Source organism: Schistosoma haematobium, chromosome ZW (assembly GCF_000699445.3).
Source record: "Schistosoma haematobium chromosome ZW, whole genome shotgun sequence".
Taxonomy (NCBI): domain Eukaryota; kingdom Metazoa; phylum Platyhelminthes; class Trematoda; order Strigeidida; family Schistosomatidae; genus Schistosoma; species Schistosoma haematobium.
Window position 1 is genome coordinate 52,304,572 of NC_067195.1, and position 24,397 is coordinate 52,328,968.

At 34.5% G+C, this 24,397-nt stretch overlaps 1 protein-coding gene across 2 annotated transcripts in view; it reads right to left on the reverse strand.

Moving 5' to 3' along the window:
• MS3_00003845 (uncharacterized protein) overlaps window positions 1–22,008 on the reverse strand; it is an 82,909-nt gene extending 60,901 nt beyond the window's left edge. Inside the window, exons 1-9 of one of the 2 annotated variants that reach the window (XM_051211706.1) lie at window positions 21,548–22,008; window positions 18,493–18,700; window positions 18,317–18,451; window positions 16,717–16,851; window positions 15,709–15,848; window positions 10,706–10,877; window positions 7,271–7,378; window positions 5,146–5,257; window positions 2,194–2,351 (exon numbers count right to left, since the gene is read on the reverse strand). In XM_051211706.1, coding sequence (XP_051071798.1) covers window positions 2,194–2,351; window positions 5,146–5,257; window positions 7,271–7,378; window positions 10,706–10,877; window positions 15,709–15,848; window positions 16,717–16,851; window positions 18,317–18,451; window positions 18,493–18,619 — 1,087 coding nt within the window. In that variant the 5' untranslated portion in view covers window positions 18,620–18,700; window positions 21,548–22,008. Of the gene's footprint in view, window positions 1–2,193; window positions 2,352–5,145; window positions 5,258–7,270; window positions 7,379–10,705; window positions 10,878–15,708; window positions 15,849–16,716; window positions 16,852–18,316; window positions 18,701–21,547 lie in introns of both variants that reach the window. The other variant, XM_051211707.1, reaches the window with a different exon arrangement.
• Between the last annotated feature and the right edge of the window lie 2,389 nt (window positions 22,009–24,397).

Genomic DNA, 24,397 nt, shown 5'->3' on the forward strand with positions numbered 1-24,397 from the left:
ACTTCACTTGTTAAATATTTTGTAAATGTTGTTTCCTATTTTATGGTACGATGTATGCTTGATTGGTATATAAATAGAGTATGTTTGAAATATAATGATTCATAACTCAGAGGCTGTGACTTGTGTTCTTGACTCAACTGGCTAGGACAGACAGCGAAGCAGGGCCAATCAGGGCACTAGGTCGTCCCTTACGTGTCACTGTCGCAGAAGCGGTCGATAAATAACGCTGCGCATCTATCCTGCAGTCTCCCGTTACAACAATTGGCGACGGGGTAGAGAAAATTTCGAACCCTGTAATTGGACAAGATTCAGCCTATCTTTTTTTTGACCAATCAATATCCAGATTTGTCATCGGCGTCCTTGAGAATCATTGCTTGTTAATTGATTACAGTATTTCTCATTACCCTGCTGACTCAGGAAATGACTCTCCTTCCCGATCAGTTGCAGCTACTACTAGATCGCCAGCAGCAGCGTTTCAGAGAAAGCCAGTTGAATGTTTTGGACAATTTACGCACGCGACTGCTAAATCTCCCATGTTTCGGAGATGTGAAAGAGATTGACGAATTAATTTCTCACTTACATACTGAACTCGAGAATGACTGCAGGACATATGAAGATGAAAACAAAAGCCTCTATGAATCCCTTATGATCAGTAATGCAAACGAGGCAGTCGCTCATAATCCGTCCAGCGATGCGGGAATGTCCAGTTCAGAATCATGCCCTGTTGTGGGTTCAAATCCCACTGTTCCTGAAACGTGTACAGACAGTGATGTACCCAGCTCACAGGAAGAAGATCTCTCATCAAATGCTCATAAATTAATTACAGTGCCCTCTCATAAGGAAACAGGAAACAAATCGTGCAGTATACTGAGTCTAGCTGCTCCAAACGGTCCTCATCAGTCAACAACAGGAGATTCTGATGAATCTTATTATCTAGATCCTCTTGTACCAGAAAATGTGTTAGATGCACCAAATGATGATCAGAAGTTTAATACAATTTTGATAGATGTTAATTATCCCAGTGATCGACTATCCACAAATGAGATTTTCAAGGAATTCTATGATAATGTTCCAGAAGAATCGGACGTTGATGACCTCATATCAAGCGACGTTGGTCCACACTACTTAAGCACTTTTAGTGACTTCTCTGTTCCATGTGACAATTATGTATTAAATAAAGTCAAATTAATTTTAACTTGGGGATATGAGGACCCAACATTATTTCGTGGGGGAGGATGAACGCAGAAAATTTTAAAATCCGGATATTAACTTCCGATCTTTTAAAAAAAAAAAGGGGAGGTGTTAGGATAGTCGGAAAAATATACCAATAATTATCGTGTTAAGTCTATGGTGGCCTTGGACCTTAAATGTACATTTCCTATTGGTCGATGTTTACTTCACTTGTTAAATATTTTGTAAATGTTGTTTCCTATTTTATGGTACGATGTATGCTTGATTGGTATATAAATAGAGTATGTTTGAAATATAATGATTCATAACTCAGAGGCTGTGACTTGTGTTCTTGACTCAACTGGCTAGGACAGACAGCGAAGCAGGGCCAATCAGGGCACTAGGTCGTCCCTTACGTGTCACTGTCGCAGAAGCGGTCGATAAATAACGCTGCGCATCTATCCTGCAGTCTCCCGTTACAACACTTTAGGACAAGACGAATTTTCATTTTAACAAAGTAAGTTTGGCCTAACCATCTGTACAGTTTCATGTACTTGACTTTGAGCTGCGCTTCATATGTAAAAACGGAAAACATTACACGGTTGCCAAAACGAGGTCCCGACATTCCATATAAGCATTTATCAATAGCTTTGAAGAAAAACTAGTTATATTTCAATAAATAATATATTTGTAATATCCCATTGAGTAGAAAAATTAGATTTTCTGACATTTCTTGACTTAGTGTAAGTCACTTCTTCAGAGAATAAGTAACCCAATTAAAATTAATCCAAGTTTAAATAGTACGAAACAATAAGAATCTGAAGTGGCTTACATTAAGTCACGAAACGTTAGAAAATCTAATTTTTCTACTCATTGTGATATTAAAAATATATTATTTATTTATACCAATCTACCCGATGCTGAATTTATTCGAAATTATCAAATCAAACCTTGGTAATGATACCTACAGTAACATTTCATTACATAATACAATATAAAGCGTTATTGATTAGTCAAAATTACCAAATAATTCATCACGAGCTATCGCCTCCAATATACGTGAAGCTCCAATAAGATTGCCTAAAGCTGCTGATAATGTAGTGGCAAAAACACCTATTACAACGATTGGTTGCCAAAAACTAATTGATTGCATAAATATATTGTTATTTAATAACAGATATCTATGACATAATAAAAAAAAAGATATAACAAGAGCAAATATGAAAAAATGATGCTAGAGACATCCACAAATCAATCAAATAATCAAAATTGCATCGTTAAATGTAAAGAAAAACAAATAGTATGTTTATGGCACTTTTTACTGAGAAAAAAAAATATATTTAAAAAAAAACTATAGCATGTATCTTTGATCGAACTTAGATACACTTTAAACGGATGAAATAAAATATTCTCGCCTAATATAATGACATTTTAGTACTTAGCAAAGAAACATAGAGAATAATTAAGTAATCTGTTTACAAATAATATAATTCTTTATTAATGAATATTTCAATTCTTAAAGTAATGAACATAATAGTAATTTCAACTAACTACATTTATTACTTTGTATGATGATGAGGAGAAAGCAATGAAATTGAATGAATTGATTGTATTCAGCATTAAAAAGATTATTGCCCTTGCTTTGTTACACGATACATGATCAGTAATCACAGAAATATAAACAGATTTCTAAACCCTGATTTTTTTATCGATTAATATCTTACTGAGAAAGTTAAATCACTAGTTAACAGTTTACAAAATGAATCATAATACTCGAAAATTATGAAAATATTCAAATATATCTTGGTTCTCTAAGATATTATCATGTATTCCTTATATGGTATATGCTACTGATGTCGACAGATATAAATATTGTGTCAGTCTGTGTTCTCGATCACTACACTTGTAATTACTCATTAGTAGTTCAACACGTTGATATAAAAAAAGAATAATGCAAAGATCTAGAACTTTTAAAATATGAAGTCAGTTATTTCCAGTGAGAAATAATCACGGTACTATATCTGAAAATTATGAGCAGAGTATAATCATATTGAATAGAAATATTCTAAAACTGAATACATGTGTTTACATTAATATATATGTATGAACGAAGAATATTCTTTTTACTAATATCTCATCAGGTTCTACAATTATAAATCCAAATTAATAATCCATAAAGTTGGCCAGATTTAAGGCAGAGTACATCATTTAAAATTGTAACTCGTGAATTAAGGATTGTTCTACTTACAAGGAGAAAAGACGGGTCATTAAGAAGAAACGTAAACAAGAAAACTACTTGGACAGGCCAATATACAAACTTTCTTACTTTTGTTCAGATCAATGCAAAGAACTATTAATGCAGGTAAACTACAATTAATGTCTTGCACACGTTCAATGATCACTCCGAGTTTGAAAGATAAATTGCCTAGACTAGCCACTTTTCTGTATCTATCAATTCAACTGCTCCTGTGGAGCAGATGTTCTAGGAATTTGTCTATTCGGGCTTGTTAGCACCTCTCAGTGTGGTTAAGCAAAGGTGTAGTTAAAACGGTTAACAGCTCCATTTTAGTCCACTTAATTCAGACGAGACATAAAACCAGCAATGTTTCGCAATAATAAATCGTGTCAATAGCAATATACCTAATTCCGTCAGACCAAGAATCCTGCGGACGGCTGAAGCAATTGCTATTCGGATCAAAAAGCCAGAGCTGTGCATCCAAACGAAATACATTCAGCCGCTCCTTTTAGCCTGGCCAACTAATTAATAATCAATTTTATGATATGGTGATGTGATTTGATTAATGTTCATTTTTATGTCCCAAACTTATTTTATCCACGCATCTTACCATTGTCATTATTATTATTATTACCCTTGATAACCGTTTTGAGAAATTTATTTAGCATCCACCCCTACCTACTATACCTGACCTAAGACATATTATTCTACATATTAAGTAATCGCTCTTTCAGCTCATGTTGACCATATTTATTCAGATCATTTATCTCACAATTTCATTTCGCTCGTAAACTGATTCAAGTTAACATTTGATACTAGTCATCCCAACATTAACGATTTGATTTTATATAACAAATAAGAATTCTTGATTAACATGTTACAATTTTAAATGATGTACTCTGCCTTAAATCTGGCCAACTTTATGAATTATTAATGTGGATTTATAATTGTAGAACCTGATGAGATATTATTGAAAAGAATATTATTTTTTCATATAATTGCGTTTTAATATAATGGGAATTTTTCAGTGATTAAAATATATATGTATAGATAAAGAGATAGATACATCAAACGATTTATCACCATGAAACATATGATGTTATGTAAGTTGACTACAAATTGAATTGAACCAATAACTTAACATCTAACGCAATAGAACTTTAGATGAATACAAAATGAATCTAATTTCCTACCAAAATATGACCAAGTTACAACGACAGACCTGCTTACTTTATGTCAACTGATGCCAGTAATCAGAGTGACATTACCTCCTTTCTTTATTTCGACGAGTTTCCCTTTGTTAAGTGGAAGTACAGTGTTTTGAGTTAATAAAGTACTGTTCAAGACTCTAAATTAAACTACGTCATGATAAATAACCCAAATAACCAGAAATTATGAGTTGTGACAAAACTTCTAATGTATAAAAATACAGTCCAGTCGGTCGTCAGGATGCTCATTGAACAAGCAGGTCTCAGACTTCATAGTTTACGGTGGTAAATTATTCGTAAAAAGCTGATAGCCAAGTTTTCTAACGAGATACCATTGTGGTTGGCTGGATACATCTCTTAAAGATGTTTTAAAAGTGTTGAAAAAACACTTAGTTTTAATCAGGTGACTTATGGTTCATATAATCTCTAAGTACTAATGAACAGTTATATGTGCGTGACGACGAAATCCATAAAAATATATTAGTAGATTAAGAATAAAACTGAAAGGTAGTGTATGAGAAACTTGCTTACCGGCTGTTAGAAGAAGCTGAGAATATCATCATAACGAGATAAATTAACAATGTACAAAGTAAAGCAGATAGAGTTCCCAAAGGGATTGAACGAGAAGGATTCTTTAATTCACCTAAAAAAGTTATATATAAAGAAGATTGTGGTAATATACTATGTGCCACATGCAAAAGAGTATTTCTTGTTTTATCTATTTCAATGCTTTTTGAAAGTCTCTAGCATTGAAGGATTCAAGCCTTCCTAGTACTTCATACCCTATTCCAATCCATTCAACTTCGGGTAAACGTGACCACTGAAACCAGGAAAAACAACACATCAGTTCCCTTTTAAAAATATAACGACTACTTGTTCAACAGACAATGACGCAAGCCCTAATTACCCTCTTCCATATTACACTGAAAAATTTAACTAGCCTTACCACCAAATTATTTTGCTTCAAAATCACGGCTTAATGAATGAGGTTTAACAAGAAAAACAGCTCAGCTCCCCGACAAGTCAAGGCACAATAAAGGGGCCAGAAATATCATAATCCTTGCAAAATAAATGTGACTCCACATTCTTAGCGTAAAACGTTTCATATGCTTTTACAAAATGGAGCTAAATGTCCGTACGTCTTAATAAATGAAAACAAAATTAAGGCTTTTTAAGGTAAGTAGAACGATAATTGAGATTGTATAAGTGGCAAGACGTATTCGCTTAATTCACGATAATTATAACAATATGATGTATTTGTCACATATCAATGAGTAGAGAATTGAGTTTCTTCAAAAAAATAGTGATGTTGTGGATTGCAGCTCAAGTCATGAAGTCCACTGCTAGTGACTTTCGAAGAGCATTGTTCGCAATCTAAGTTATATTTCATTCATTGCTAAAATTATTCGAAATTATCAGGTCGAAATTAGGTAGTGATATTGACTAAATGCAATCAAACGTGTTCAACAAGGATCGGTTAACCAAATTATTCTTTCACCACATTTTCCATCTTCATCCTTTATCCGCTTAGAACTGTAAGAGGACTTTTACTATTAATCTTTATCGGAGAAATATATTTTCAAAGTATTCACTATTTCTATTTATTGGGACGGCTTTCGATGGGCATGATGGAGCTTCCAGAGGCCTTAAAGGAGCCGAAGAGTTTCCACTCAATCACAACCTGATAGGGCTTTCTAGAATATTAACATGGCATACTACGATCGGACGGTAGTATAACTTGCCTCCTTGCGGGTTGGTTGAATTATAATGATGTTATAGCCAACGCTAGCAACCATAAATACACATGTTTTCCTGCACATTTTTGAATCTTACCCAATAATCACTCATCCTGCTTCTTCTGTCTTCTGATTTGCCACTGTGAGGTTCTACACGTTTGATTGCCGTCAATAATATATCGTGTTCTGCGTTAATTAAGTAAAAGACTCAACAATATTATTATTGGTTGTTCAACAAATCTACTCTACAAATGACATCAACTAATGAATACCCTGCACAGGCCGAACCCCATCTTAGCAACTTAACGATTAAATGAAACATAATAATGATAGTCTGTGCTTACACTTTATATGATACCACATATTCCAAAAATACAAGAGAGTATGCCTCAATTGTTTCTGGGATTCATGTGTTAAAGCGCGTAACTCGCTACAGCAAGCAACTTTCCAAATCTGATTACCGACTTATTTCGATGAGCCAGCTCACTCTATGATTCATAAAGATGTGCGATATGATTTTATCTGAGCTTACCCATGACAAATGCACTCGAATATCATATCTCTACTCACAAAACATTTTATGTATTCCGTTTTATTATAGAGATGCAACAATCGTCCGTAAATCTCACACTTCAAAGTTTGCAATTTTATTCACGATTTGGAGTAATTTTTAATTATAGTTACGTATTTCAAGACAAATCAAGTACTTTTGACTTTGACACTTTTGGGTGTAACTTATAGTTTTTGATTTTAGGCATAAAATTGACAATCTTATATATAAATATATACTTATGCATAGTTTGAGCATATGCTATTGAAAAATAATTTTTGGAATAAATGAAGATTTAATCAAAGTATATTGAGCGATAAAACCTTGAATATGAATAGACTGATGAAATGAGAAAGTAATATCAACATACCAGATACATTTGCACCGTTCATTATCCCAGTTACACCAGAAAATAATACGGAGAAAACAATGACGAAAGACGTCAATGAACCAGTGGTATAATCAATTGAATACATAGCTAAAAGAGTACCAAAATCCAGAAATACAATGGTTAATTTATATAATACACATATATAATTCTTCTAGTTTCAGTCATCATTTAGTTAGAACTATCAATCTCAACCTTTGCATTGACACCTACATAACTAAGTTTGTTTGTTCTTGTGGATCTGTCCCCGCGAGAAAGACTTTTCGAGTATGGAGGTAATATTGTCTTACTGTGGGATGATACCCAAGCCATGCAATCCACACTTAGTTGGCAACCAGTGGCCGTAGGTATTCCATGTGCTTTGCACTCCCCCATATGAAAAGTACTGTTACAAGACTAGCAGGACTCTGAACCTCCAATCCCTGTTGGTAGTGAGAATTTAGAAGTAGTCAAGAAGTTCGTGTATCTGGGTAGCTGCATAAGTTTTGATGGTGGCGTAAGTGATAAGATCAGTTCACGTATAGGATATTAGACGACTCTCTGTGTTTACTCGTTGTTTTCTCCGAACGATTGCTGACATCCAGTGACATCATGTCAGTAATGCAGAGGTTCAGGAACGTGTGTTCGAGTACAGAGACAATAATTCAAACGGTGTCACCATTTTGAAACACTGAGTCCGGTGGCTTGGACATATCCTACGAATTCCACACCGTGCATTATTCGCCGATACTGCGACTGGTTGGAAAAAGTGGAGAGCTGGTTAATGTATGACATGCTATTGTCGTGGGTAAGAAAGAAGTACAGGACTGGCTTCTGTTGGTCCTTTATGACTCATTGTTGGGGTCCTAAAGACGGTGCAACACAGTAGCTTGAGCCGTTATCAGATATGGCTTATAGTAAAAGCCAATGGTGATTCTGCTGTAACTTTCTTTTACCTTTTTCATTAACGCGAGAGTAAATTCTTTAACTGAGGGAATTCCTTCCGGTTGTATTCCTCTTGACTGAACGGTTTCTCACATTATAATTATGATTATTTTGCTCTCAGACACTGATTTTTATTCACTTTTGTTCTTCTATTTTTATCATGCTTTCCTTTCGCGTTCTCTTCACGACTGCTTTCACTGAATTCTAGCTTTGACCTCAATTAATATTCAAATTAAGTTTTGAGGACTTTACTGGTTAAATGACTATTTGTATAGAAAAGGATATTGATTGAACGACAAATCAGAAGCATAAAAAGCAGTGTTTCGTTTGTACTACATTAACTTGGATTAATTTTGATTTGGTTACTTATTCTCTGAAGCAGTGGTTTACACTAAGTCACGAAACGTCAGAAAATTTGATTTTTCCACTCATTGGGATATTACAAATATATTATTTAGTTACAGTGCACATAAGTTTCGTCGTATTCTAGTAAGTTTAATACATATGATCTTCCATGTAAACCTAACTTGAGATAGTCTGATGGGACTAAATCAGAGTTTGATATAAAGTCTACGAATCGATTTAAGTAGTTCAAATGTATTAACATAAAACCATCTAAAGATTGTAAGAAGGCATCACGATCGATAAAATGAACAGAGAGGAGCATTAACGATCAAAGAGAATTGAAATAAAGGTCAATCAGTTAGATTATACGGAATGATTTAAAATCAAATAAGGCTTCAAATAGATCAAACTTTTTTGGAGTACTACAACAACTATTTTCCATGAAAGATACATTGTGCCGATTTCTCCTAAAAATTATAAATCTGTATTTTTGTTTTAACGCAAACTCGAAATGATATCAACTAATTTTTACATACTAAAATCGTGTACACTCTGAGTAATCTAAAAACTAAGATAACATAGCACATCAATAACTGATTTTAAAATCAAAGAATAAGAAAGAGTAGAAAAATTGTAACACCGCCGCAAAACATAGCCATATAAAATCTCCAATTATCGATCTATGTTAATTTCAAGGATACCAAGCACACAGATCATATCCTAAACATTTATTTTTGTTGTGGATGCGGAGGAATAGACCAATAATTATCATGTTAAGTCCAATGGTGTCCTTGGACTTTAAATGGACATTTCCTATTGGTCGATATCTGTTCACTTGTTGAATATTGTACAAAATGTTTTCTATTTTATGGTACGATGTGGTGTGCTTGATTGGTATATAAACAAAGTATGTTTGAAATATAATGATTCATATCTCCGAGGTTGTGACTTGTGTTCTGGACTCAACTAACTGGGCTAGACAGGGAAGTGGGACTAATCGAGACTCTAGGCCGTCCGTACGTGTCACTGTAACCGATCGATAACACAGGGTAGAAATCAACAGCAACCTAAAGTCATAACAATTTTCTTTGAATCAACGATGTAAAAAGAACGTCCGCAGTGTTAGAGGGACCAATTTCTAACAAATTAACAACATACATATAAACTTAGCTAATAGTGTGAAAATGGTTCAAACAAACTAGCCATTTTTCTGTTCATCAGGGACATAGTGATAAAATCGTCTCATAAGAAAATCAAATATATAGGATATGTGCTTCGTAGAATACAGATGTACGAGTAATCATGTTTTCATTTGTTTACCACGTTTCAGTTGCTGTCTTAGAATGCAAACTGTTTTCATATTCTTATTTCCATAGAGCCGATTTGAAAGGTGTCAATCGAAAGGTAATAGATAAGAAAACGTAATGCAAAAGAAGAATTTATTTTATATCATTGATTTCTTATCAGCTGAAGACTGTATCTAATCGATCAAGGCTTTTTAAATTTTATTTCTGCTCCACCTAGCAAATTATTTTCGGTAAGACAGATGTTTAGTATGTGTTAGGCGGACTAAAGCATACATATATGGAACAGTGGTTTACCGATTAAAGCCCTGAGCTTCTAATCACTGTGTCAGAGATAATGATATGAAGAAGATGCTTCAATTGCCTAAATTTTTCAAGTTATATTTAAATTCATTTATTTACCGATACGCACAGTTAAAAACCGATCATCTCTTAAAACCTAAGGCTATATTAATCTAGATATTTTGAGAAAATTAACTCTGAACTATATAGAATTATAGTAAATAAACTTGAAAAGAACCTTACATGTGGCACGATTACCAGAATTAACCTCTAGATTACTAGCTTAGCACATAATATCAAATGAGTTGAATCCAATTTTGATAAGGTTGAGATTTTCTTCCTGTTTCGTCACAAATGTGTGAGTAGAGTCATTAGAAAGTAATGTCTATGTGAAATATGATATGTAACTAATCAATATACATTACAAAAAAACACTGCTTCGGAGAAAAATTAATTAATAATAAGGAATTATACAAAATTCGAGTGATAATTAGAAATATAACCAACAACAAATAAAGGGATATTCGCATGTTTCTTCAATACCGGAATAAAATGAACTTACGATAAATATTTTCTTTGAATGTATTCCCATTTAAGCCAGTAAACTCGGCAAATATAGTTATATTATTTGATGTTGATGAATTATAAATAAGCGAATTAGATCTTGGCAAAGGTATCAATTTTGGTTGTAGAAAGAAACTAGCAAATACGCAGATAATAACAATAACCACAACCTGTAACAAGAATTTTTTTTAAATAAATACAAAATGTTGAGTATAGTATATGCTATTGAATATGATCAAGTTATTTTTGCGAAAGGAAATATATGAGAAGTATATATGGCTTCTAATTATTCATCTAATTCATGCAAAATCTAGTACAAATGAGTACTAAAAACAGAATGTGTTAAATAAAATAAAATTTGTGTAAACCAGGATACTGTTGAGACGTCCAAACCGAAGCAGGAAGTTTTTTGAGGGGACCGCTGACTCAAACTCTAATCTAAATGCCTTATCTATAGGGGAATAGATCAATATTGAGAAATGCAACCCCATGGTAGCCGGTGACTAAAGATATCTTCATAAGCTATAGGATCCTAGAACCTATGTCCACTATTGGTTTGGAATCAGTGTTCCAACTCCTCCATGAGAATCCTCTATATATATCAACCCTGTTTAAGGCCTCGACGTGCACCCCTACTACGTGAAGGTAATGAGCACGAATTCCTAAACAGAAGCTTTAAACGCAAGACCAGACGAGAACATCACGGGAGGGAGAGCGCAAACTCTCTACACTTGGTCATAACCAGGGCATTTGAGCCACATATTGTATGACGAGCATGAAGTAAATACCCTAATTTATGATGTTCAAGAATATTATTCGATTTATTAATAATAAAATTATAAACAACTGAATTGTGTAGTTCACATTATCAAATAAATAAGATATTCTCTCAACGATCATCACCTATCAGGGAAAAGAAATGGTGATCAAAAAAGCCATCTTTTCACGTATGATCTTATCACGTTTTCAATGTATTTCCGTTGCCAGAATAAAATAACTTTATTAGGTTTTAAAATAAATACGATGATGATTAATTAATTTATCATATAATAGAACGCAAAATAAGGTCGACATTTCAAGATTTATTTGAGTTACTAATATTATCCAAATAAGTTTTATGTAAAATTTTACATATGATGAACTAAAATGATTAGTTAATTTACGAGTATGTCTCATAATATATACCACTCATTTAAAAAGGAGTATTAACACAATGATTCAGATACCAACCCACACATTAAATCTTTCTTATCACACAATGACTTAGCAACGTTTGCGAAGTAACTGAATATATCACATAGTGAAGAGGATCATATAAACTAAATAATTTTAAGTAGCGTGCTTAAAGGAAATAAGTATTTTAAAAACTTGGTTTACCAGATATAGACAGATGGAAATCTGTATAGCGAATAAAGACTATTCATCAGTCTTGCAACACTTTTATGGAGGAACAAAATATGGAAGTATACAGGTAACGTCGTTACGGAGTAAGGGACTCGGCAAAGGAAAAGAAATGTATTTGCAATATAAAACAATAAAAGCATTTACAATAAATGACCATAATATAACTAAACTATGGTTTAGTGTCAGACAACTGATGAACAAATGAAATTCCAACGATTTTGCTGATCAATGAAAACTAAACCTTGAGTAATCTGTAGTTTACAGTCGGAAAAAGTACGTAACAATAAGAATGGCAACAACAAATATAAAATCGATCTAACAAATAAATCGGTACATACATTTGAGCGAAATTGGATACCAATGACGAAAACAATGATAAAAAGTCACAGTGTACCACCTTGAATACATTTTCAGTAAGATAAAAACATAATTTTCTAACTTTGGTAAACATAAGCTGATTTGCATAATACTCCAAAGTTGAATATATTTTTCATGACTCACCTTAACATCTAAAAAACAGATTGTTTGATGGTTTCTAATTTCTAAATCCTACAACTACGCGTCAGCATGACACCTATTGAAAAAAACATTAAGTATTCCTAGCTTAAAGATATTGCATTAAGTATACCGTAGAGTAGTAACCTCGACTGCTAACAGACAACGGTTGTTACGGGGTAAAAGTAGTTGTGTGACTCAGTGCAGAAACTAGTTATTTTCCCAGTGCTAAAAACCTGTAAAAATACTCAAAAAAAACCACAAATATATAGACTTTCCGAAATAGTACAATAAGACTGAGATGCAGTGGTAGACAAATTTGACCATCACAACTAATCAACAACAGTTGGTCGGGTAAATGAATACGAAGCCATACCAATATTATAAAAAAAACATAAAGAATAACTTGAAATCTAATTGTTCTGCTAGTTTAATAGGCGATAGATAATTTACACTTAAAACTACCAATACAAATTACTTTATCATTAAAATAATAAAAATATTCATAATATAATAATAATATATGTATTTGCAAAAATGTCCTTTGAAATCATCTACATTTAACAAGTCTGAAAAACACTATTAACTAACTATTTATTATTCACAACACTATGGAAGAGGGAGGATGAAATAACTGAAATAGTACATTACAAGTACAAAAATATAAACAGTACACCAAACAATAACGAAATATGCACTATTTGGTGACAATTTACTTATTATTACCAGTACTAAAAACAGTAATTTCAATAAAATACAGGTACTTATGAAATAATACAAAGTTCGTATTACAACTTTTCTATCCTCAAAAAAAATCTTAATTGATATTATACGTCTAAGAATAGAGGAATACGCACCTTTTTATAAGAAATACCACACAAATATAACTTAATTAATCACTGCATTATACTCTATAGTTATCTTTACAAGGAATTTAGAAATATTTACAGTGAACTGAACCTATATTATATGAATTTGATCATTAATTGTTCAAATCATAGAACTATGGATTTAAACATCAAAGGTTTGTGCATATATGCAGAATTACAAACTCGGACATATCAAGTGTGTTTAACGGATTACTTAATCAGGATGTAAGTAGCTGTTACGTTACATTCATCCCGACTAAATTTAGCTGCTGATATTTGTAATATAGTTGAGTAAATTTGATTCTCTAAGTGGTTTCATAATACAGTGGTATTGATTACAAATGGTAGTAAAATGAGAAATGAGAAATTGAGGTACATATTCACAAATGAGGAAAATGTTACAGTGACATAAAACGTAGTAAAATAATTCAAGAGCCTAAGGAAAATGTGAAAGAATGAAATTATTTCACTGTGGTCAATATCAAACTATCTCGCTTGCAATCTTTATAACCATAATCATGGGAAATTATTTCATGGGAAACTCATTGTAATATTTATAAAGGGTTGAGTTTGTAAGGCGTAAACATGATTCCTTTGAAATCACATCTCTTTGGCAACTTCCCATGGTTGATACTGTTCATTTTTATACGACTGTTTGCGTTAAGTGACAACTGTATGCAAGTAATGCTGAGATTTAACACTGTGAGTGTGGGAATAGTCGATATCATTATTCATTCGATAAGTTCACTTTGAAGACATTGGCTTAAGTACATTATGATTATGAAATATCGGTATCTTTCATTTCGACAGCTGTTTGCAAATGTTACGAACAGTCGAAAGAACTTTAACGTGTGGGAGACTATCTCACTTGCGTTACATATGTCGCTCATAGAATCGCCTAGAAAAAAATCGACATTTGAAACTCACACCTTAAAAGACAACAATCTGGAAGTAACCTCGAATCATAGAATTAACATATGAAAGTATTTTAATCTCATGGAAAATAATAACAAATACAACTAGATACATCATGATGAAATTGCACTTAAAGCTTTATCTTTTATCTTTAGGCTGGTTGTTTTCTTTCTAAAACAAACAGTCGACACGATTGATAAGAGGAAATACATAAATATTATTACCATTACATTTTGTGATTTATGAAAAGAACAAATGAGTGACATTAATCCATATTTAGTTTCTTTTCATCAATAGTCATTGTCATTATAATAAGCATCGAAAACAATTTTGTAATATTGACATTTCTTAGAAGTATAAACTCCACAGTACTCAAAACATAAACAAACGAGGAACACAGTAACACTGAGAAATTTGTAAGGTTTACAGAACTATATTATGTTTAGACTTAAATCAATTAGATTAACCCGAGGTACAGGATAAATCGTCACAAGTGAAAGTGAATATATCATAAAAATGAATAGAAAGTTCAGTGAATAACCTTATAAAACATTTAATCATACATTAAAGCCGAATTGTCACTTCAATAAAATAAAGACACTTGGAGAGAAAATTACTAAAATTGAAAGCAATGCCAATAAATACCTAACTATATAAAAGTTTAGAAAGAACTAATAAGAACATATCAAACTGTAATCGACCATCAGATAGTGATTTACATCAATATTTGTTTGTAGATATGTATGCATAAGGTTGATTGCTTGAAGATATAAATATTCTTGACTAAATTTCACGTAAATGGATAATCAACTAACAACTAGACGAAAAACTAAGTGGTATTTTGCTGTCAGACCGTGAAAAAAATAACGTTACATTGGTGTGAAAGTATTTGAGGGTGTTATTTGTCTGATTTTCGTTCATGGAAAAAAAATGTATATGTACAGCAACAATTTGAAGGATAAAGGTGTGAGCATTATGAGGGAGCTTTAAACCAGGATGATATATTTATCTAGTCCCTCCTGAATTTTTTAATGCCTACTTAGCTGGTATCAGATTGCAATGAAGAATATCTTTAAAACGAAGACTGTTGTGTAATTAGAAATGCAAAAGGTATGTATGATACTGTTATTTTAACCAGATTCGTATACATTTTCAATATATTACCTGCACTTCGCTGCACCATCCCATCGAAAATACAAATAACTAACTTCATTAATAGTTATATGGGGATGATTGTTCTAGGCACTAGATGTATCTAGGATTCTATACAAACTATCACAAATTATTTCGACCACGATGTCAGTTTAACTAAACTTACTGCAAGAATGAAGTACAGAGCACGAGCAAACATTTGACTACCAATTAATAGGATAGACATACAAAGTGCAAGAATAACTATGGCATACAGGTAACTCCACCAGTGATTTTCACCAGGTAGTACCCCATTGAATAAAATACCTTAGAAAAAGAATAAATACAAACACAAATATGAAACTAGTACAAACCAAAATGTTAAGTATCATCAATATTTCTGACCCAGAATTACGGCGCATATAATACAATTTCTACAGCTGCAGTTCAAATGGTATTTTAAAACTAGCCTACCATTATTTTTTTCCAGTGACTCAACGAACAGTTTCAGTTGCGCATCATGAAGGCTGATACCAGGAGTAACAAGAGATTAGTACAATGGATGATTTTTGTTTCGCCGCTATCACAGTAAAAAGTAACGTGATTATGTCAGAATATATCACCGATACGAAAATATACCAAAAACAAGCACTTTTTGTGACTAACGAAATAACCTAGTATAAAGAAAGTTTAGAGCCTCCAACAACAAAACTATGGGTCATAAATTAACCTTTATCTGTAAGCATAATTTTAAGGAATCTTTCATCTTCAAAAAAGCACTACTTAATGAACCATCAGGAAGAAAATAACATTATAGTCAATAGCAGCTCTACGACTAATTAGGAATATACCTCAGTGAGTCTAGTTTCTGACAACGGACTTCGACTAGTGGTCAAAATAACCGACTTCCAACAACCTGAGTGTAAATCTTACACTGTCTGCAAAGTTATAACGAGTGAGTAAAATCCTAAATGCTCAAATAATAGGCGTGATCAACCAAAGAATATATATCTATGAAAGTGGTTACTGAGCTGTAGTATTTTATTGCAAGTCCTAAAACAATATCATAGAAAAACTCATCAGCGAAAGGTAAATACAACGGACAAGGTTTATATTTCGATTGCGAAGATTATTCAGGTATAATTTCTACGTTTAAAATACAGTCTCGTAGTTATATTTACAAAAACTAACTAACCTCCAGGACCGAAATTTATGAGCACAGCTTCCACTAATCCCGCTATATACAAAGCAGCACTACAAACTTGTGCGAGGAAAAATATCGATCCAATAGCTCCACCGAATTCAGGGCCTAAAGTCCTACTAAGCATGACTAATTGATTTTTTCATCAAGGAAATCAGTTACAGTTAATATGTGAAAACAATTTCAGAAAACACAAAAACGTATTGATATATACCGTAATAACTACTTCACTTTGAATAAAAGCTTGAGTGAACTGAACGAATACAACTCTACGCGATACTCAGTTTCGTCATAGAGTATTATATAATGGCTGTAAGTCGGTTGATAAGAACCAAAACCTTAGTCAGTTAGTGCATTTGAGACATGTTTGGCCATAGACTCCTCCGAAGCAATGTTGGCTGGAGTAGAAACAGTGTAGAAAGCTACACGTGTCTAAACAAATAAACCTTAACAGTCAGTGAAGGCATTATTAGATAGAGGCGTTCATGGAGGGGCAAGCTTTCTGGTTGCTTGAGTAGTAGTCGGAATCAATTGTTCAGTCCCAATGCAATATCTTTATTCATTCCTTACCTTTGTTTAGATTGAGATTTATAATATTATCCCATAAACTGTCAAAAACCGTCCAGCGCTACTAGGTTTCCAATAATAATTTAACTAAGATGAGTTCATAATCTATACTATGAAAATTACATTGAGATTTTGACTTATTCGCTCTTCCTCTACCTGTTATTGATAAAGTATGGTAACACAGGCTGCTACACATTGTTTATGGTTAGCTATACAATATGCGAAAATTTTTAAACTGGTAAACATATGGTATGTATGCATTATTATCGGGAAACCTCATGATTCACAGAGTCAACGACTAGAAGAAATACTGTTAATGTGATCATTCTGAATCATTACAACCAGAGTATATGATCGAGAACATAGACTAGATTTTTACAACATACTATGACAATATTATTCCAGTTTCAGGTATGATATTGCTATAACGAAGCAGTTACCCTTGACTTAATTTCAAAACATCAGATTTATTATCAGCATTATATATCATAACTAGTGAAACCTCTGAATGGTTTCATATTCAATTCAATTACTTAATTGCTTCCTTTATGTGTAGGCACTATCAGATCCATAATGAATAATTTTAAAAATCTTTACCAAATGAAATTTGATTAAAGTGTCACCACTCTAATCCATTGGTTAACAACTAGTACTTCCTACGAGAACAGTTCACCTTGCCTGACAAACTCTTTTAGAAAAACCACTTCATCCAGAAGTAATCAGGAAAATTAATAAGTCAGTTAAACTATTTTTCCTACAAGCAGTATCACCACAAATTTGAAATAAATATGAAATACTTCTTTAACAATTCAGTTTAGCCGAAGCCACCTTCGATACACGTGTACATGTATACACAATGGTGAAAAAATATGTGATTAGTACTTTTATATACGAATGACAAGATCTAATCAGATTTCCTACAATTAAAAACAATCTGAAATGCCAAGTTAAATGAAAAATTGAGCATGAAAAGCACTGAACGACTCATTTTCTTACGAATACTTCTAATTACAATAGAAAAGGATACAATATACACCTCCTCCTTCAACTGCCCCATTTGTACTAATTGCGCATATAGAAAATACAGTCAGCAACAGGATGAAATAGGATAGTAATAGTTGTAATATACTTTCCAGCAAACCAGCATGAGCAATAATAAACCCTGCGCGAGGAGCAATATTTATAGAAAAACACTGAACGTACCTAAACGTAGAAATATCACGCTACTGAACTGGGATAATGTTACAGAGCAAAACACGCCACCAAATGTGTTCAACGTACGACGTGAAATGACAACATTGTCATCAAGCGATTTACTAATGTCAGCCATTGGGTTTTATTGATTAGTTTTTAGGCAATACCATCACGGACGGACGAATATCCCAAAGTACCATATGATGAGAGTATAGATCTACGCGAAAGAAAGAAAATTAAACGGAAATAAATAGTCATTAGTAATAACAATAACAGTCTTTGCAGCCCAAATAATGTGACTAACCTTTTTTCCATCTATGGGCTTACTGTGGTGTTTCCCCATGTTAGAAATACGGATGAATCACCAAGGTCTTTAGTTTCTAAACATCGAGTTCAAAATCTGAAACTTGACTTACTTATCGAGGTTTTGACAGTCATACATCAGTTAATTTTCGAAATCCAGATGAACAAAACACACGACCATATTAACAGTCAAAGAATCTCATATTCGTATTTTATTTCACCTTCGGCTATATGTCTATCTATGACAACCAAGGACGACTAACAAGTTCACTGTCGCCCTACGTCTACGAACATTCTCACTAACTTTTATTAAATTCACGTTACAAGACGAACGAGGTTATAAGTGAACTTGTCAATCGCCCATGGTTGTCACAGTCCGATATACAACCGAAGATGGGATAAAATACGAACGATTTTCATGAAAAAACATAAATTGCTTTCGTTTAGTCAACTTGTCGACGAAAGTACAATCAACGGTAATTGACTTTAACAGTGATTTATGTTGCATTAATAGCAGTCAACACTGCTAATTATGATGAAAATCTACCAACCGTGATAGTATCCAGTAGTCACAACAATGAAAGGTCTCTGAATGATAATGGTATGTGAAAGAAGTGAAATCATTAATCCATTTCTTGTAGGATGTAATCACATTTATTTGCGTTCATAGAAGTTCATAAAGCGGGAAGAACAGATAAATATGGCATTGATGAATTTGATGACAAATAGCTGTCAGACAAGCAGGAATGTTGATCGCATCCTAAATGGTTTTCGAGATCTTGTACCAGATTTACCAAGCAGCACTAGAAGCGTCCTACGAACGTGCACAAGTGTTCAACTTAAGTTCATAAGTAGTGGTGTTTACTACCATCTCTGATTAGAAACTTTGGTTGAGTACTTGTGATTTTGAAACACTGGACTTGCATATTAATGTAGACAGACATTTGATTTCAAGGATCTCTAGTCAACGATTATGGCCTATATTAAGACGCATCGTTGCCCCTAGGTTTAGAGACGTCTCCATGACAGGCGTTTATGGAGGGAATGCTAAGCCAGTCGAATTTAACGAAATAGTCACAAGAACATATGGGCTGACTGTAAATGCATTGCCGTTAACTGTGTTAATAATGCACTAATTGTTCCATTGCTGCATATGTTCAAGTGAATATAATTTGAAAAACTTTTCTGACGGTATTACTTTAAACCATTTCCTTACCTTCTACATACTGTTTAGCTGAGTAATAAGCAGTTCGTACTTATCGACGCACAAAGCAAGAGACAGGTTCTAATTGCAGATAAGCAGTGAACTGAGAACTTTGTCTCTATTCTACGAACATTGTGTATATGCACCAGTAGAACAGTGCCCAACCAGGTGACAATTAATCCTAAAGTCCAAAGGTCATCAACCGCTGTAGTGAGTTACAAACATAGGGACGATCATTTCCTATAGATAGTTTCGAGACTGCAAAGGATTTGTTGGTTTTGTTCAACAACTTGACTGGTTACTGTGTCGCTAATTTTACGGAAGAAAACATCTTGCCACTAAACGAAGAGAAGCTAAAGAGGTCCATAAAGTAATTTTATTATTATTTTGTAGAGGTGTATTGAAACGGAAGGAAAGGTTTCTGTACAATTCCGTCGATATGGATGTGAATGAGATGCAGGCTGGAAACAGCCACGTTCAATATCATAAATTTGGATTGCTAGATACTTTTTCTCACCAGTTGCCAAGTCGGCGTGTTTTCTTTAAAAAAGTTAATAAACAACTTCGACACAGTTGGATGTGTCACCTTCAACGTACGTGTAGAGGCGTGTGGGAAGTGCATTAGCAGCCGAGCAAGTCACGTGTCCGACTGAGTTAAGTGCTTAAGATTTGGTACACCGTGTGATGTGCTGTAGAACATATCGTCTGCTGTTTCAGACTTGAGTGCCAACACTAAGTAGCTAATGTCGAGGTCTGGTGGGCGTGAACATCCGCGGTAACTTGGTTTCGGACTATCAAGTTCACAGTTCCCTTTTTCATCTACAGAGGGACTAGGAACGTTGTACGCATGTCTTTAGCAAGAAGATATAAGGAACAAATTTGTAAGTCAATAAAATTCATTGAATTATTTGTTCGTATTGCAGATGACCATGTTGAAGCGGTTAAAGATACTTCATCTACAATAAAATAAAGATCGTTGCTCGGGTATCTGTTACAAATATCCCTGTGTAATATGGTGTTTCTTCTAGTTAATAAATGTCTTTAACCATGTATCATTTTTAAACGTAGTCGATTGCAGTCGTCGTGTAATTTGTTATGGAAATAAAGCCGAACATGGAAGACATATGGGGTTAGGCAAAAGATGGACAACAAAGCGTGTGGTCAACGTTACAGTGAAAAATTAGGCAACAGGTTAGACGAAAAGCAGAAAATTTGGCGACTTTTGAGACATAGAGAGATAAAGGAGAAAAATTCCGCATTATTTCCCATGACAGAAAAAAACATTCTGGAGCGGTTCCACAGTAAATCCCCCTTTACCATAGAAATGTAACCTGTACTTCCCACTCCCACGCCTTTATTGCCTCTTTAATTGATTGCTTGTGAATACCCGTCAGGGTGTTTATTAATATAATGCGCAATCGCGCATTAAGATCACAAAAATATAAAGTTCTACACTACTAGTACAAAATCCATAACCTAAAGAATGAATCACACACACCTAGACAGAGCCATACGTGGCAAGCAACATTTGTGAGATACGACCATTTAACAACTTACCGCTGAAATTCTAGTAACCGAAACTATTAAGTGGTAATAGTAACGTTCTCAAGGACATGGCCTAAGCAGGGCAAGTAACTATGATTGTGCAAAACAAACTTTTAGTAGCATCATATTTTGTATTGTACCTAAATGTTATAATTACATATATTCATGCATTGCAAACGATTGAGCATGGTTTATCGCATTTTTACTAAGTTGGTCATTTGCTCCATTCAATTTCTTTTCTTATGGAAGTACGAAGTACACTTCCTGAAAACAACGAGCGTTGAACTTTTGTTATTCCGAATTACATACCTTTTATTTACTAGTGTTTACTCAAGGAAGTACTCATAGTAAATGATTATGCGCTCCTAGGTCAAGGCTCTCGGTCAAGCATCACCACCAGATCACTATCGAGTGCACCACTAATAACAACCGATCATCTCAGATCATTTATTTCTGGACACATCGACCGATTCCCGAATATATCTCTGAACTCCTTCACTCTAAGCTTCCAGATTGACTAAAATTGAAATCTTCGACTAGAAAGGTGTTACGGACGATAATGCTGTCGAGCTCTAGGTATTCGCCGTGTGGTTCGCCTCAAAAATGGTCTGGCACCCAAAACGATTAGATGTGAGTATATTCCTTGTCCCAACATTGTGCGCATATATTTTTTTCGTCTGTTATGTCTGACATGTTTACCTCAACGTAGGTATTACGCAAACCCACCCACTTGATATTCGTTCTTGTAGATGCTTTTATGCCAATCATTGGTCTAGACCTACGACAACGTCATAATCCACTCATCAACAGATGCAAATGGGCGTTGGTAGATAAAACTAATAAATTGTCAATTTGTGGAACTTTATTTTCCGGTAGTCTCCAGTCACAGCTAAGCATAAAATCGATCCATACTATCAACGGATACTCGACAAGTACCCTGAGCTGTATGAAACTCTACCAAACAACCGTGCGTAACCATAAATATTACACATCACATCACGACTATAGGACCACCTGTATTCCTGAAAGTGCACCGACTACCTCCCGAAAGCCGGAGCTTGGCTGAAAACTAATTCGATCACATGATAGACTTAGGGATCACAGAGCCAGTAAGCAGCCCATGGTCATCTCCCTTATACATGGTCCCAAAAAAGGCCACCAAGGATTGGTTTCTAACTGGCGACTATCGGCGAATGAATGCGAAATCCGTTCCTGATAGTTACCTGTTGCCTCCCATTCACGAGTTGAAAGACACAACTATTTTTTCTGAAATCCATGTTGTTAAAGTATACAACCAAAAACCTATGGTTGCTGTCGACATTCCTAAAACGGCTACCATCACTCCCTTTGGAGTCTACGAAATTTCGCACATGCGTTCCGACTTAATTAAAGCTGCACAAACTTTCCAGAGACTCATTGACGACGTTTCTTGAGGTCTAAACCTCGTGCATGCGTATGTGGATGACTGCTTGATGGCATGTCCGGTCAGAGAATCCCACCTCCAGCATCCGGACCCTCTCTTCGAACGATTGCAAAGACACGGCATTAGTGTAGACATACAGAAATGTCAAATTGACACCGACTTTCCACATTTCATCAAACGCACTATTGATGCTCAAGGCATCCGACACCTGAAAAACAAAGTAGTTGCCATTCTGATTTACTCAGAGCCGACCATAATCAAGCAACTACACACGTTCAGTGGCCTGTCAATTTTCTGTTGACGGTTCATGCCGAATCACGCGTCCCTTATAAAACCTTTAACTGACCAACTTCGTAAAAATGCGAAATTCATCAGCTCGAGCGATATCGTAAAAAAAGCATTCTCCACAATTAAGGAACTTGACTCCAAAGCAACGTTGCTTCCACATCAGTACTTCGACACACAGATTAGTATCGTAGTAGACTCATCCGACTAGGCAATCAAAGGAATCTTACAATAATGGGTCAACCACACCTGTCAAACATTGCGTTCTTTTCAAAACGGTTGCTAGACATGGAATCGATGTGTAGAACTTTCGGTAGGGAACTCATAGCCATGTAATGTACTGTACGGCACTTTCAACATTCTGTTGAAGGCCGGGAATTCACTCTTTACACCGATCATAAACCTCCAAACTTCTCTTTAAACTCATCTTCAGAAAAGTACTTCCCTCAAGATTCTTAACAACTGGACTACGTTTCGCAGTTTACTTCAGATATACAACACAGTTCTTGAGCAAACAATTTAGTGGTAGACGCGTTGTATCGTATAACTTCCCTGAGCGGTTCTCAAGGAACCGACCTTCTTCTACTCGCACAGCCTCAACAAGAAAATAGTGATCTTCAGCACGAGTTATCTTCCACAACCCTTAAACTCCGTATTGAACAGATGGTGATGGGGATGGAAGCCGTACTATGTGACACATCTATGGGTAGGGACCGTTCAGTCGTGCTGAAACATTATCGACGCATTTACTCCAAAGAGCTTTACAGACTTCATCTATGTGTTCCAACCATCGTCAAGCCCACCGCAGAAATATTTTCTATCTATACTACACTACTCAGCACCACGCAGTTCCGAACTGTCGTCTACCACCCACAGGGTAAACGGTAGGTACTTCCAGCTGAAAACGTATCACAATGAATCGACGCTCTTCCACTTGTGTTACTTGATATTCGCAGTTCAGCGTATTCCGACACTGGATGCACTGAACTTTAAGGCATGATGGTTCGTTTTGCACGACAACTCATGGATTCCTTATCTTTGTCAGTAGGTAGGGTTCTTGACTCTTATATAAACTAGCTAACAAACGCATTCGATTATTCGAACCCGCCTTAAAACCCCTTGAGTCTACTTACCAAGTATTTTACGAAGCTCTA